The sequence below is a fragment of the Pelophylax lessonae genome (genome assembly GCF_965119305.1).
Source record: "Pelophylax lessonae genome assembly, chromosome: 9".
Lineage (NCBI taxonomy): Eukaryota > Metazoa > Chordata > Amphibia > Anura > Ranidae > Pelophylax > Pelophylax lessonae.
Window position 1 is genome coordinate 224,223,021 of NC_138776.1, and position 17,088 is coordinate 224,240,108.

Sequence of the window (17,088 nt, forward strand, 5' to 3'; positions counted from 1 at the left end):
CAGTACAAGACAGTCTTGCAGACATACAGGAACATCTTTCAGTCTCACATTTGCTATGTTTGCAACTGCAGTGGACTGCTTGCAGCACACTATCAGGGGCAGGATTTCTAGTCATCCAGGTCACTGTTAACTCACCATCCTCGAGGTGCCATCCATTGCCAATGGGTGAAGGGGCACACATTATACCTTTCAGAGAATGTCTCATTATGGCTGCTTGGTAATTTGCCCTTTTGCAGTGTTGGTACAGGGCGTCACTTGTCGGGGGCATGGATAGTTCTGGCAAAGCTGACGACGCCATGCAGAATGCTTTGTATCTAGCATCTAAAAGACAAGGACCACAGAACTTGTTTCATCATGACAGTGTTCCATTACAGGCGGACGCATACAAATGTAACACTGCAACTGCTGTACAAACTGAACTGGCATATGTTTTTGTCAAGTCCATAGATGCTGAAAAATGCACAATACCAAGCTGGACAGGTTTCCATACATTGCTTCAAGGTGATGGCCCTCTGCAAAAGTCAGCACTGTATTATCTTCCAGTCATTGAGGCTTCACCGACAGAGATGTCAACAGTAAACACAATTATGAAGCGAAGTGTCCAAATTGCTAATCAGCTCGAACTGGAACATATAGTCTTAGTTTTTGACCAAGCTATATATGCCAAAGCTCAGCAAATCCGCTGGAAAGATGATGACTTTACTAAGCGTTTAGTGATTAGACTAGGTGAATTTCACACATGCATGTCCTACCTGAGCATTCTAGGAAAAAGGTTTGGAGATGCAGGGCTGCAAGACATACTCATTGAGTCTGAAGTTGTTGCCCCAGGATCCATCAATGGAGTGATCAGTGGTCATCATTACAACCACAGCATGAGGGCACACAAACTTCTGTATGAGAGTTTGCAACGCATCAGACTTCTCACTTTCTTAGACTCACTGCCACCAAAGGAGAGATACGAGTATCTGGATGTCATGAACGAGATCAAATGTGCATTCCTGGACAGAACAATGGATGTTTTGTGTACAAATGAAAAATTTGACACAATGTGTTCGAAGTATGAAGACTTTGTTAAGAAAAGGAGAGCAGAAAACCCAACGTTTGCCTTCTGGAGTTCATATATTTCCATGGTACAGATACTCCTCCTATTTGTGAGAGCAACAAGAGAGTCCGACTGGCAGCTTCACCTGTCATCAGTACGCTTGATGATGGCATGGTTTTTTGCATACGATCGTGTGAACTATGCTAGGTATTTACCCTCATACTGGCTGGAAATGGTCAACTTGCCCCTCACACATCCTTCTTGCCACAGTGAGCTCAGTGTCAAAGGCCAGTGGACTGTCCAACGTCAAAGTGTCCATGGATTTGCCTCAATTGATTGTGACCAGGCCATAGAGCAAACATGCAACAGAGATTCCAAGACAAAAGGTGGTTGGACAGGGATAACACAGAATCGAGCTGCAGTCTATCGCTGGATATTGTCGCAACATGAAAGGGCTGCCATAGCAAGACAATGTGAGGCAATGGCAGGTAAATCTCCCGATATAAGGAAACGAAAAGACCTTGACAGCACACAAATTCATGCTGATGAAAAAGCTGTGACCAGAATAATTTCCACCAAAGATTCCATGCTGAATCCTTTTGACACACACCAAGATGGCATTGTGTGTCTTAGCTCTGGGACAGTAGCATCTGAAGAAATCATGAGGAATTTGCTTTCAGCTACGGAAAAGGGGGAAAATGCTGTCAAAGTTTATGGACCAAAGACTGCTATCATCAGTTGACATATTTGCTCCCATCAAAACACAAAAACCGAAGACCTTTAGTAACCAAGCACAGACAAAGAAGAAATCTGCAGCAGGCAAGGAAGTGATTCTACGTGCCGACAAGAAACTATTCTCCAGATTACTCATCATAGGTCAAAGTAGAAAGATAGACCTGCGGGAAATTCTATCTTACTCCTTGGGAACTGTGTCATATCCTTTAGCCAGTGCTGATGGTTCACTTGCTAAAACAAACAAATCAGCTCTTATGGATTTATTGGAAACCAAAGGTGGAGACTGTTTAGTTGACAAAGTTCCGACAGATGGAGCTATTCTCTTTGATAGCATGGCAGTCATTCAAGCCATTCGGTCCATACCAAGTACCTTTGGAGAGCTTGCAGACACCATACTGCAGTACATGGTCAAGCTTGGTCTGAAGCACAACTGTACACGGATAGACTTTGTGATTGACCAGTATCCAAAAATGAGTATGTGATTGACCAGTATCCAAAAATGAGTATTAAAAAACTAGAACGGTCACGTAGAGCTGGTGGTGGTACACAACTGGTGAAAATTTATTGACGGGATCAGAAAACACCAACACAATGGAAAAAGTTTCTATCAGATGGAACAAACAAAGAAGCACTGGCAGAATTCCTCTATGTTGTTTGGTGAGAGGCTGATCTAACCACTGTGGGGAAGGACTTAAGCTTGTACATAGCACACGGAGACCAGTGTCACTGTGTAACAGTAATGGACGGTTTACAAACTCTCAGTGCTGTTGAAGATCTGACATGTGATCATGAGGAATGTGACACCAGGGTGTTTTTACATGCACAACATGCTGCACAGGAACATCAAACTGTAGTCATCAAGAGCCCTGATACTGATGTGGCAGTGATTGCTTTAAGTCTGCAGCCAGATTTACCATGTAGGTTGTACTTTTTCACAGGGGTTGGTAACAAAACAAGGCTCATTGACTTAGCTAAGGTCTCATCAGCTCTTGGCACACGTGTCTGTTTGGCACTTATTGGGATCCATACCTTCTCAGGTTGTGACTCTACAAGTGCCTTTTATGGCAAAGGCAAAAGAAAGGCATTTTCTGTTGCTTGTGAGAAAGAAGAATATCTGACTGCATTTACAAATCTGGGTAGCAGTTTTAACCTAGACCAGTCTACATTTGAGCTACTTTGCACATATGTGTGCCACCTGTATGGACAGTCATCTGCTGAAAATGTGAACGATGCTAGATACAAAGCATTCTGCATGGCGTCGTCAGCTTTGCCAGAACTATCCATGCCCCCGACAAGTGACGCCCTGTACCAACACTGCAAAAGGGCAAATTACCAAGAAGCCATAATGAGACATTCTCTGAAAGGTATAATGTGTGCCCCTTCACCCATTGGCAATGGATGGCACCTCGAGGATGGTGAGTTAACAGTGACCTGGATGACTAGAAATCCTGCCCCTGATAGTGTGCTGCAGGCAGTCCACTGCAGTTGCAAACATAGCAAATGTGAGACTGAAAGATGTTCCTGTATGTCTGCAAGACTGTCTTGTACTGATTTATGTCGGTGCCAAAATTGTGCAAATGTTTCACAGGAAACATGGGATGATGGTTCTGATAGTGATGATACCGATGAGTAAATATGCGCTGTGTTATAATTTAAGGTGATTTTGAGCTGTAAACAATTTTTTGTAGAATTGTCTATTTTTTTGGCAGAATTCAAAATTAGGGCGACATGGTAGACTTTAGAGTCACTTACGCCAACTTGGACCAAAGTGTGCTTATATTATTTATTACTCTTTGTGTGATTACAAAGTACCTACTGAAATTTTTGAGGTATAAAAGATCTCAGTTTTGCTCAATTTGTAATGTTTTTGTTTAATTTTGCTCTGTGCCAATCTGTGAATTTGAATAAAGTTTTCTAAAAATTTGCCATATTTCATGGTCTACATTCACACTTGAGAATATAATTCACCAAAACCGGTCTAAAATGTTTAGGTATATGTATAGTTGGCAGTTTGAAAGATATTTTTTGTTGTTAAAATGTTTTTAAACAAAGTTATAAACAAAACTAGCAGCATAAGATTTTCGTTTTTTCTAATTCGCAATTATGTACATTTGTGGATTGTGACAAAAAACTGCAGGGAATTTTGCGGAGAACTTTTAACCCAAAGTCGACAATGGTATTGTCTATGCAAAAAATGCATTTAAAAAGTAGTGCCCAGACGTGGGAACGAAAATCATTTTTTTCCTAGTTCACCTTACGGCCTACCTGTTTACATGCCCAACTTGCTCTTTTTCCAAATATATGTATTGTACACATATGTGCCACCAGTATTTATACTATTTTATGTGAACTTTTAGTTGGTTTTATATAGGTTCACATAAAAAAATTTAAACAATTTTATATCAGAGTAATAGGCCTGATATTGTTACATTTAAGATCACCAGCGCCTTTATACCACTCGTTTATATTACAGAAAAGGATTTTATGGTAAGAAAGAAATCCAGTTTTCTTTTTCGTTCATTGACACAGCTGCATATCTTCTTCCAAAGCAGTGTCAATATGAGGGGTGGGAAACACAGCAATACACAATTTGCAAAAGGGCTAAACATACCCAACCAGGTAAACCAGGAGCTCAACCAGGAACTGGAGCTCCCCAACCAAGAAAAAAAATACACCCTCAAGAGGCAAGAGTCTCTGCAACAGAAGCCTGCAAAATGTTGCAGCTGAACACAGCATCCGCAGATGCAAGTACATCCACCTTGTAAAACTTGTGAATGTGTGTACAGACCAGGTGGCCGCCTTGCACACCTGGACCACTGACGCCTGACGGAAGGGCCCAGGAGGCACTAAGCGCCTTTGTAGAATGTGCCTTAACAGGGAAAGGAGGAACTTGACACCTGATGGATTAGGCCTGCACCACAGTCTGCCTGATCCATTCGTAAAGGACAAACAAAATCCAATTTTCAAAATCGACTCAGTCGCCGCCAGGTAAACCCTGATTGCCCGGACCACATCCGGCAATGTTAAGCAATTTCTTTAGGATGTTTCGGCTTAGAGCACCAAAGAAGGCAACACAATGTCTTCATTTAGGTGGAAACTCGAGAAGACCTTAGGAAAGAACGACTGACGGACGTAACACCACTTTGTCCCTGTGAACCATCAGGTAAGGTGACTGACAGGACAACGCAGCCAGCTCCTACATCCTGCGTGCAGAAGTAATAGCCAAGAAAGCCACCTTCTGTGACAAGAGTAAGCAGAGGAAGGTCACAAATATTTTTAAAAAGCGTTTTTTGAAGAACCGACAGTACCAAATTAAGATCCCACTGAGGTACCGGGGACCTCACCGGAGGAGACAAATGGCGAACCACCTGGATGATGAAAGTGTGAACCAAGGAATTTGCAGCCAATGGCCATTAGAAAAATATTGCCAAAGCTGAAATTTGGCCCTTTATGGTGCCCAGCACCAAGCGCTGATCTACACCGTGTTGAATCAAAGCCAGAAAATGGGACACTAAAAAGGAACGGAGAGAAACCCCAGAAATGTATGCCCTCCAGACTCGATAAATCTTCCTTGAAGTAGATTCTCTAGCTTTTAACAGCGTAGTAATCAACGAATCAGACAACCCTCTGTCCTTCAGTACCTGGCTTTCAACAGCGTCCATAAAGCAGGATTGAACATCGGTCCTTGAGACAAAAGATCTTCTCTGAGAGGGAGTCTCTAAGGAGCACCGGCTACCAGCCTTACTAGGTCTGCGTACCAAGACTGGCGAAGCTGGACTCCCTTCTGCCTCGATTCTGAGCAGAAGTTATAATGGAGGGAAAGCGTAAACCAGACGATACTGACCCCACGGGGCCACCAGAGCTTCGGCAGCATCGGCCAAAGGATCCCGAGACCTTGCCACAAACCTCTGAACCTTCCGGTTGAGACGAGAGGCCAACAGGTCTACATGGGGGGGTCCCCCACTGGAGACACATTTGTTGAAACACTTCCAGGTGAAGAGACCTGTTATATTCTCCGTGTTGTGAGAGACACAGGACTCTGGAACAACAGATGTTTATTCAGGACTCACTGTACACTACAACATGCATTACAGGACAGCTCTGTGTATCAATGCATCTCTTACATGTCTCTAAGATGGCCACTCTCTGCCCCTTGACCCTTGTCATCACAACACGAGAACAGGCATAAAACAGTAACTAATAATTGTCCCATGCAGTCCTCCAACTCAGGAGATTTACATGGCTTCTTCCGCGTCCGGATGTGAGAACAACTTCCAGGGACGCTACGGGGAGAAAATAGCAGAAGATCACTTTCGGCGGGCCGGTCGATAGTCTCGTAACCGGTCTTGCAGCTGAAACCGGTCAGGACGACGACAGCGTCGTTGAGGACGGGCACCCAGGGCCTCGGGCCGGAGGAAGCAGGGCTGGCCGGAATGGACACCGGCGGGGCCAAGAGGGGATCCCCTAGCTCAGAGGGTGAACAGACCTCTGGACCAGGGCTGGAGGGCTCTGTGGAATGATCACTTAGTCTCCCAATAAAACACAGTTGCCAGCCACAGTTAATTCCAGACGCCTACGGAAGTAAGGTTCATAATCCTGTGTGACAGTTGCAGGCCAACCGTACCGTACCTAGGAGAGTATTGTCTTAAGGAAGGTATCCTTGGCTGTATGGGCTGTTACCTCCCCAGAAGACAGAAAGGACAGGCTGGTGTAACGACAACTCTTGACTGGTGGAGAAGAGTCTGTTAATGTCCTTGTCAGACGGGACATGGCGTCCGCATTAGCATCATGGCTGCGATACTGGATTTTGTAGCTATATGCTCCCAAGAATAGGGCATAGCATTGAAGACGGGCCGCAGTCGTCTGGGAGATGCCTTTGTCAGGGCTAAAGATCTGAAGGAGTGGTTTATGATCAGTCAGTATGGTGAATTCCCTACCATACAGGTAAAGATGAAACTTCTTAATTGCCCACATGAGCGCTAGAGCCTCTTTGTCAATGTGAGAGTAATTGCTTTCTGCTTTTGTCAAGGACCTGGAGGCGAATGCCACAGGTTTCTCTGACCCATCTGGTAAAATGTGAGATAGCACAGCCCCTAGACCATAGGGTGAGGCATCACAAGCCAAGGTGAGAGGCCTTTGGAGGTCATAGTGCACAAGCATGCGTGACGCCAACAGCTTTCGCTTAGAAACTTCAAAAGCACGTTGGCATGCAGCTGACCAGTTCCATCTGGAGTGTTTCTCCAAAAGCTTGTTCAACGGAAACAAAGTGTGTGCTAGATCTGGCAAGAATTTGTGGTAATAGTTCAGCAAGCCCAGGTATGATCGCAGCTGTTGGACGTTGGTTGGGGCTGGAGCTTTTACTAAAGCATCAACTTTGGCTTCCGTGGTGTGTATACCCTCTGCATCCACAAGGTGGCCACAAAACTCCAATTTAGGTACCATGAATTGGCATTTCGCCAAGTTCACTTTTAGACCCTGCTCTTGGAGTCTCGCCAACACAAGTTCCACGTTACACTTGTGTTCCTGGTCCGTCAGGCCTGTGATGAGCATGTCATCTAACAGGCACTGTGTGAAAGGAATGTCTGCCAAAATCTCATCCGTTTTGCATTGCCAAATGGCGGGGGCGGAGGCTACACCAAACGCCATCGGATTGTATTCATACAGTCCCTTGTGAGTGTTGATGGTTAGAAACTTGGGGGACAAAGGGTGGACCTCAAACTGTAATAAGCTTGCCTGAGATCAAGCTTGGTGAACTTTTGACCTCCTGCAAGAGAGGCAAAAAGGTCATCTACTCTGGGTAGGGGATACTGGTCTATCTCCAGTTGAGAATTTAGTGCCATGCGGAAATCGCCACGGATACGCAAGTCCCCATTCGCTTTCTTTACTGGTACAACTGGTGATGCCCACTCGCTGTGCTCTACCTTTGAGATGACACCTTGTTCCTCCAGCCGGCTTAGTTCAGCTTCCACACCTGCTCGGAGTGCAAAAGGTACCGTCCGAGCTTTAAAGAACCTAGGCTAGGCGTTGGGTTTCAGCCTGAGCCTCACATAGTCATGCTTTATTTTCCCCAAATGGTTATCAAAGACTTGCGGGAATCGCTGTTTCAGGGATTCTACCCATCCCTCTTCATCCCCTGATGGGATGGTCACGGTGTTGCAGGGGTTAATGGCGATGTCTGGCATGCCAAAGTGAGCAATCCAGTCTCTCCCAAAGAGAGGGGGTCCCCCATGTTCTAGGATATATAATGGCATTCTCTTCGTCTGACCCTTGTAGGATACCTGTACTTTCACGTACCCCAGTGGGTGGAGTATCTGCTTTGAGTATGTCTGCAGTTTGATTGGTGTTGGACGGACAGTTGTTCGGATCAGAAGTTTTCTCCATTGTTTCTGGGTGATAACTGAAACTGCTGCTCCTGTGTCTACATCCATCTTGAGTTTCTTTCCTTCCACGGTTACCTCTACAGTCATTGCAGAGGGTGCTGAATGCATATGATTTATGTCCAATCTGTGGAGCACTTCCTCATCCTCTGATTACGATGACGATGTATATCTTCCCACCATATATGCCTTTGTCCTGGTGTTCAGAGGTTGTTTATTTCGCACCTTCTTACTACGGCAGACTCGTTTTAGATGGCCTGCCTTTCCACAATTATGACAGAGCTGATCCTTAAACCGGCAGACTTTGTGATCATGGTCTGTAATCCCACAACAGTAGCAAGCTGACTCCCAGCTTGGTGAGGGTCTAGATTTACAGTTAGCTGCAGTTGGCTTGACTGCTGTTCTGAAAACTTCCTCTTTAACCGCTTCCCTTCTGCTCTGGGGGTTCAATGCCTTTGTATCTTTCACAGCCATTTCCATCCCTGAAGCCATCTCAATTGCCTTTGTAAGGGTAAGGTCTTTCTCTGTTAACAGTCTCTTTTGGCTAGACTCACTATTCAGTCCCATGACAAACTTATCCCTCAGTGCAGTCGGTAAGTACTCCCCAAAAGAACAGGTTGAGGCTAGTCTGCGAAGGGCGAGCACATAAGCCTAAATATCTTCACCCGGCTGCTGCTGCCGCTGATAGAACCAGAATCTTTCTGCAATCTCTAGTGGTTTAGGCTGGAAGTGATTCCCTAACAGTGTCAGGAGCTCTGCCAAAGTCTTAGTTGCTGGTTTTTCAGGGAAAAGGAGATCCCTAAGCTTGTCATATGTCCTAGCACCAACCACTGTCAGAAATACTGCTACTTGCCTGTCGCCTGGGATGGCATTTGCACAAAAATACTGTTCCAGTCTCTCAATCCAGGAACTCCAGGTTGTCTGTTCTCCATCAAATTCACTTAATGTCCCGATCAATGATATTTTCCTGCTGGGCTCTGTGGGTGTTTGTATCCAGGTGACAATCCAGAGTTTTTCTTCTTTTCTCACACGGATAGTAACCTTGTAAATCCCATCCTCGTCGCCACTGTTATATTCTCCGTGTTGTGAGAGACACGGGACTCGCCTGGAACAATGGATGTTTATTCAGGACTCACTGTACACTACAACATGCATTACAGAACAGCTCTGTATATCAATGCATCTCTTACATGTCTCTAAGATGGCCACTCTGCCCCTTAAACCCTTGTCATCACTCCTGGGTGGAGCCAGCCTTAAAGTAACAGTACATGTGAAACCCTTCAGGTATAACAAGACCATTCACCCGGCTCAAACGCCTTTCGACTGAGGTAGTCTGCCTGCCAAATTTCCACCCCCGGAATGTGCACAGCAGAGAGGGCTGGAACATATTGTTCTGCCCACCTTAGAATGCCGACCATTTCTTTGGACACTAGGGCATTTTTTTGTGCCTCCATGGCATTGTCCCACTGAATCACGATCCGCCCACAGAGACAAGCAAAACATGATCGCCCGAATCTCCAGGCTGTTGATCGGCAGACTGGACTCCTCCTGAGTGCAAACTCCTTGAGCAGAGTCTGAGCCCAAGACACCTCCCCACCCGGACAGGCTGGCATCCGTGGAAACCACTGTCCAGTAAAGGGGGAGGAGGGGACAGAAAATCCCCTTGATGAAGGGATGCCACTACCGTGCAAATTAACTCTATCCGTAATTTCTGAACTCGCACAAAGTGGTTCAGAGCCTTGAGGTCCAAGATCAGACGGACCTTGCCTTCCTTCCTGGGAACAGTAAACAGATTTGAATAAAATCCCTGAAAACATTCCAGCTCTGGAACCGGCACAATTACTCTCTGTGAGAATAGATCCTGCATCGCCCCGTAAAGGCCCTGCAGCCGAACCGGGGACAGGCACAAACTGGAAGGGAAAAACCTCGCAGGAGGCAAGGACCGAAACTCGATCTTGTAAACTGATTGAACCAACTCGTGGACCCATTTGTCTTGAATGAGAAAAGTCCACAGGTCTGGAAAGAAACAAAGACGTCCCCCCACCTCAGATACGGGTGAGGGCGCCCCTTCAGGCAGATAAGGCCTTGTCGGCAAGATCAGCGGAACCTGCTTTCGACTTTCCAACCCAGGGTCTCTTGGAACCTCTCGCAAAGTTACGGGTGGATCCTGAACCCTTATCGTGCGAGCCAGCAGAACGAAAGGGCCGTTTGTAAGACCTTTAAAGATCTCTTCCATAGGAGCACCGAACAGGCGGTCTCCCACAAAGAGGACATCAGTCAGCACCTTTTTTGGGAGCCTGGTCCGCAGACCAATGTTTTAGCAAAATCATGTGTCGAAGGATCACAGCTGTCACAGACACTATGCAAGCCAAAGGGGCCGCACCCAAAAGAGGCATCACAGATATACTGTAACCCCTGTATCAACTGATCCCCCTTCCAGATCCTGGCGCAGAAGCTTCGCCCATTCCATCAAAGTCTGGGAGACCAAGATGATGGCAAACACCGGCCTCAAAATTTAACCTGCAATGGTAAAAAGGTATCGGACCAGAGCTTTAGCCCTCTTGTCCACCAGAATCCATCACCGGTGGAACCGTTTGCTTCTTCAAAAAGGGGCTCTTCAAAAGGATACCTCCTAGCGAAAAGCTTAGGTATTCCAACCATGCATTTCTGGGATCCCCACTGACTAGCAACAATCTTGATGAAATTGGCAGGAAACCCGCAGACCACCTTGGATGGTCTGCGGGTACCAAACTGCACTGACGCAGCCGACGCAGCATTAGCAGTGTCCTCCAATTTTAAAGTTTCCCACACTGTTACAATCAGTGCCTCCACATGCGCCTTTTCATCACGTGCGGCTGTAGTGGAAGAAGATTCATCCTCACTATCAGAGCACTCAGGGTGCACGGACGCAGACAGGGTGGGTTGACTCGTGTCCGCGGCAGCCAAACCAACCTCAGAAGCTGAGGAGGCAGAGGATACAAGTGAAGGCGGGGTGGGCGCGCTTCTTGCTAGGCCGCTTTTAAAGGGCCAGATGAACTTTGGACACTAGGGACTGCAGGACTGTTGTCATGGCTGCCAGGGCAGACTGAGACCCAGCTTCCAAGAGTGGGTGAGGTGGAGACATGCTCCAGGGACTCCATATTTACCTGGGGACCGGCCGAAATATGCTGAAAAAAATTGCTAAAATAATCCTTCCCCCCACCACTGCAGCAGTGGTACCACAAGTCCCAGCACACCAGCAGCACTGCTATAGCAGTAAGAGGGAGCTGCACCCCGCAGGGACACACCACCAACTAAGGGAAGGACCCAGAGCGCATTGCTGCTTGCCAGGTGGCGATCAGAGAGAAAAAGAGGAAGCGCTGTCACTGCCACTGAGACACACCGCCGCATTACCGCTCCACAGACTACAAGAAAATGGCTGTCGCATTGATCGCAATGGGAAACTCAGAAACCATGGCCGCTAGACTACACAAACATGGCCGCCGAAGCTTCTGCACAGCCATCCACAGAAAAATGGCAGCGCCACGCGACACCCAGGAGCCTCAACAGCCCTTCAGGTATCTGTAGCCCACCAGGGGGGCCCTAACAGGTACCCCCACCCAGACATTTGCCACACAATGTTATTGAAAGCCGCCGGCAGCATGCTCCCTCCCCCTCCAGCCCAACCCTGCATGACACCCCGTACTTGAAAGTAGCCTGGCTTCCCAGGGGAGGAGGGGCTAAAGGGGATAGGAGAGGGTGAAATGTGCAGGGTAACCCCACTAGTGGGAGGGGGGGGGGGGACAACACCATGTGGGACGCAATAAATGATCCCTTTAAAAAAAAAAAATGTTATATATATATATATATATATATATATATATATATATATATATATAATTATTATACAGGATTTATATAGCGCCAACTGTTTGCGCGGCGCTTTACTATATATATATATATTTTAGGGATTAGGATTGCTGCTTCAAACCCTGGGTTGTTCGCAGTCATCGAGTTAGGGTCCATGTACACGGGACGCTGGAAATGGCCGTTTAGGAGCAGTTGGGCGTTTTTTTCAGAAGCCCCTGAACCCATCTACATTTTATCTTATCTGTCCATGTACACCAGGTCGTTTACAGTCATTTGCAGGCAGTTGCGTTCAGGGACTTTTTTTAGAACGCAATTATTTGCGTTCGAACGTGTGTTTCCCGGCGTTTCAAACACACAAACGCGTCCGAACGCGTCCGAACGCGATGACCCGCGTTTAGCGTTCGCGTTTTTCCATTTTAAAGAGGAATCATTTTTTTGACCTCTAGGAACGCTTCTAAACGCAAACGCCGCTAAACGCGTGTACAAACGTGACCGGACGGACGTTTCAAACGTCCTAAAAATTCCAGCATTCAAAGGGACTTTTAACAACGTCCCGTGTACATGGAGCCTTAGCTATACATTCTGTATTTTGTCAAGGTTTGCTTGATGAGAATGTAAGGCCATCTGTCCCAAAGCTGAAGCTCAACCAGAAATTTGTTTTTAAATGCAATAATGATGGCTCAAGAAGTTTTTTACTGCCCTAATTGAAGCACTAATTTGATTCTAATTATTTCAAACGTTGTAGGGGGACTTTAAAGACAGATAATGCAGAAAACCCCACAAACCTCTTCTAAGGACGTTTCTATGAAAAAGTATTAGACACTGGTGGGCAGTTATATACTTACATGAAGACATTTCTGTTAATTGGCAGTACCAGCTTTTGATGCCAAAGGTATGCACTTTTTCCAGAGTACACCATTAACCACTTGCAGTCGCTGCATTGCCTATTTATGTCGGCAGTGTGGCTCTCCCAGGCAAAATCACGTTAATAGGAGTCATCTGCCTGGAAGGCCACTAGGGGGCGAGTGCGCGCCCACGATCGCCAGCGGGAAAGCCAGCGTGGGTGTCAGGCGGCTCCGATTGCCGCCTGACACCGGTGATCTCTCCCCGCTGAGAACACAGCCGTCCGTCCTTCTCGCTGCAATGATCACAGAGACCATACGATCCTGCTATATAGGATCTCATGTCTCTATGATCATTGCAAAAGCCCAACCCCCCCCCCCAGTTAGAATTATTCCCAAAGGCTTACATTTAACCTCTTGATCACCAGTAGTATTAACCCCTTCCCTGCCAATGACATTACAGTAACCATGCATATTTTTAGCACTGATTACTGTAGTAATGTCACCGGTGTCCGTAATGTCTGTCCACCGCAGTCCCGCAAAAAAAAACGCAGATCACCGCCATTACTAGTATAAAAAAAAAAAACAATAAAAAGGACATAAATCTTTCCCGTAGTTAGTAAATGCAATAACTTTTGCGCAAACCAATCAAAATACGCTTATTGCGATTTTTTTTTAACCAAAAATATGTAGCAGAAAACAAATTGGCCTAAACGGTTAAACAATTTTGATTTTTAAATTTTCTTTTGGGAATGTTATGTAGCAGAATGTGAAAAATAGTGTTTGTTTTTTTTTCAAAATTCGCTTATTTTGTTTATAGCGTAAAAAATAAAAAAATCGCACAGGTGATCAAATACCACCAAAAGAAAGCTCTATTTGTGGGGGGGAAAAAAAGGAGGTCACATTCGTTTGGGTACAGCGTCTCACGACCGCGCAATTGTCCGTTAAAATAAGGCAGTGCCAAATCGCAAAATAGGGCATGGTCATTAAGCAGGAAAATCTTCCGGTCTTAAAGTGGTTAAATCTGATATTTTTGACTGAAAATGCACATTTTTCTTGTGTTATTCATCAACTTTATCTGTAGGCACTGCTTGAATAAAGATCCAGTGTTTGGTTTGTTTGTCTATTCAAATAGGTTGAGGAAGCCCACAATTTCCATGAAGTGTGCTTATTTCTTTATATAACTGTTTTTCTCTATAATTGCCCAATTTTTAAAGCGGAATGTGCACGTACTGCAGAAATGTACAGAATTTTAATTTTTTTCCCCAAACTTACACTTAAAAAATGGTAAGCGATATTAGCATACAGTAGTAACATTTCACAAAAAACTCACAGGACAGAATCTCCTAAAGATTGCACCCAAAGAAATTGTAAGCAACCACAGTAAACAATGAACAGTTTAGATGTAACAACTTACAGTCCAGTTTCCAGCACAAAGGTTCTGTATTGCTCCAGCCGATGCTTCCAAGATAGCGGGTGTACGTGACAATTTCACAAGAGAAATGTAGAGACGCACTGCCTCTGGTTGAAAGAGGAGCTCATAACCTGCCATTGAAGAAAAAAAAAAAATTTGTCAAAAAGTCGTCAATAGTTTGGAACCACACTGATTATTATACAGGATTTTTTATAGCGCCAACAATTTGGGCAGCACTTAACAAAATAAAGGCAGACATTACAGTTACAATTCAATTTGGTACAAAAGGAATAAGAGGGCCCTGCTCGTTAGAGCTTACAATCTAAAAGGAAGGGTCAATTAATTTAACTAAGGTAATAGGTGTGGGAAGGGAGCTAAATGTAGAAAGTGAAACTGTATTAGTTAGAAGCCTAATAGGCTTCTTTAAATTGAGGGGTTTTCAGGGATTGTCTAAAGATGGTTAGATTAACGGACAGTCGGAAAGATTGAGGTAGAGAGTTCCAAAGGATGGGAGAAACTCTGGAGAAATCCTGGAGGAGAGCATGGGAGGAGGTGACAAGGGAGCTAGAGAGCAGGAGGTCTTAGGAGGACCGAATAGAGAGGTCTGGTTGAAATTTTGAGATCAGGTTAGTGATGTAGCTGTGGGCAGAGTTGTGGATGGCATTGTAAATTATTGTTAGTACTTAGAACTTTATTGGTAGGGTGAGTGAAAGCCAGTGAAGGGATTGTCAGAGAGAGGTGGAAGACACTGAATGGTTGGTAAGATGGATGAGTCTTGCAGCAGCATTCATTATGGACTGAAGCGGGGATAGTCTATGTAAAGGTTCTCCAATGAGGAGGGAGTTGCAGTAGTCGAGGCGAGAGATAATCAGAGAGTGAATTAGAAGCTCGGTGGTGTCGTTGGTTAAAAAAGGGGCGTATTCTAGAGATGTTGCTAGGACACGGCGCGATCCCAATCTCGGTAAAGAGTCAATGACATGACTCTTTACCCATGTGATCGGTTGTTTCCAATCACAGCCGGTCACATGTAAATGAGGAAGTGCCTTTATTCGGCTCTCCTCAGCTCACACTGTCAGTGTGTGAGGCGAGGAGAGCCGATCAGCGGCTGCTCCTCATAGGGGACACAGGGAAAAGAAATCAGGGCACTGATCACAAGTGCCCTGATTGTACAAACGTGAAATAAAGTGCCCTATCAGTGCCCGCCATCAGTTCCCATAGTGCTGCCAGTCAGTGCCCATCAGTGTCTGCTCATCTAGGCATTGATGGGCACTGACTGGCAGAACTATGGGCACTGAGTGTGGGCACTGATGTGGCTGCCCATCAGTGCCGCCCATCAGTGCCACCTCTCAGTGTCCACCAGTGATACCTCTCAGTGCCACCCATCAGTGCTGATCAGTGCCACCTATCAGTGCTCATCAATGCCGCCTATCACTGCCACCTATCAATGCTCATCAACGCCGCCTAGCACTGCCACCTATCAGTGTGGCATATTAGTACCTCCTCATCAGTGCCACCACATCAGTGCCCATCAGTGCAGCCTATCAGTGCCCATCAGTGCAGCCTCTCAGTGCGGCCTCATCAGTGCCCATCAGTGCAGCCTCATCAGTGCCCATCAGTGCAGCCTCATCAGTGCCCATCAGTGCAGCCTCATCAGTGCAGCCTCATCAGTGCAGCCTCATCAGTGCACCCTCATCAGTGCACCCTCATCAGTGCACCCTCATCAGTGCACCCTCATCAGTGCACCCTCATCAGTGCACCCTCATCAGTGCACCCTCATCAGTGCACCCTCATCAGTGCAGCCTCATCAGTGCAGCCTCATCAGTGCACATCAGTGAAAGAGAAAAATGTATTTATTATCAAAATTTACTTACAGAAAAAAAGAAAGACTTTTTTTTCAACATTTTCGGTCTTTTTTCTTTTTTTTTGTAAGAAATAAAAAACCCAGAAGTGATTAAATACCACCAAAAGAAAGCTCTATTTGTGTAAAAAAAAATGATAAAAATTTCATATGGGTACAGTGTAGCATGACCGCGCAATTGTCATTCAAATTGTGAGCGCTGAAAGCTGAAAATTGTCCTGGGCAGGAAGGGGGTGAAAGTGCACTGTAGGCAAGTGGTTAAAGTATAAATTGCCACAATATATTAAAGTGGATTTTTGTCTTACCGTAAAATCCTCTTCTCCGAGGTTCGCTGACAGACACAGCTTCAATTCTTCAGACCATTGGGTATTATGCTGTCTCTCTTTAGGAGTAGGACTAGGCGGAAACTTTTTTGGTTACGCCCCTGGGTCAGTCCCAGAGGGTATACCATTCACTTCCTGCTGTAGGACTCCAGTTTGTAACAAGCAGTGCAAGAAGAACAAATAACTCAAGCCCAAAAGAGGGGCCGGTACTGTCTGTTAAGTGAACCTCAGAGAAAAGGATTTTATGGTAAGACAACAATCCAGTTCCCTTTCGTTCACTGACAAACACAGCTTCAATTCTTCAGACCATTGGGATGTCCCAAAGCAGCGTCAACATGAGGGGTGTGGAAAAACGCAGCAAACACAGAATTCCAAAAAGGCTAAACATAGCCGACCAGGTAACAGGAGCTCAAGAACAACAATTTTCACCCTCAAGAAGCGGAAACCTCTGCAAAATGGTGACATGAAGCTTCATGAAGAACCACTTCCGGTGGCCACTAGAGGCAGAAGAGAGCACCATGTGGAGAGGAGCTGTGCCGTGCAGGGGGAGCAGACGTCAGAGGAACAGCTGAGAGAGACTCGGACAGAAGCAAGTGACTGAAGGGGGACTGCCGACACAACATGACAGACACCAGGCGGTGGGGACAG

At 45.8% G+C, this 17,088-nt stretch overlaps 1 protein-coding gene across 5 annotated transcripts in view; it reads right to left on the reverse strand.

Moving 5' to 3' along the window:
- LOC309562497 (catenin delta-1-like) overlaps positions 1 to 17,088 on the reverse strand; it is a 707,773-nt gene that overhangs the window by 350,751 nt on the left and 339,934 nt on the right. For all 5 annotated transcript variants that reach the window (XM_082266730.1, XM_082266729.1, XM_082266728.1 and 2 more), the window contains one exon: positions 14,263 to 14,390. In XM_082266730.1, the coding sequence (XP_082122856.1) occupies positions 14,263 to 14,390 (128 nt within the window). The remainder of the gene's footprint in view (positions 1 to 14,262; positions 14,391 to 17,088) is intronic.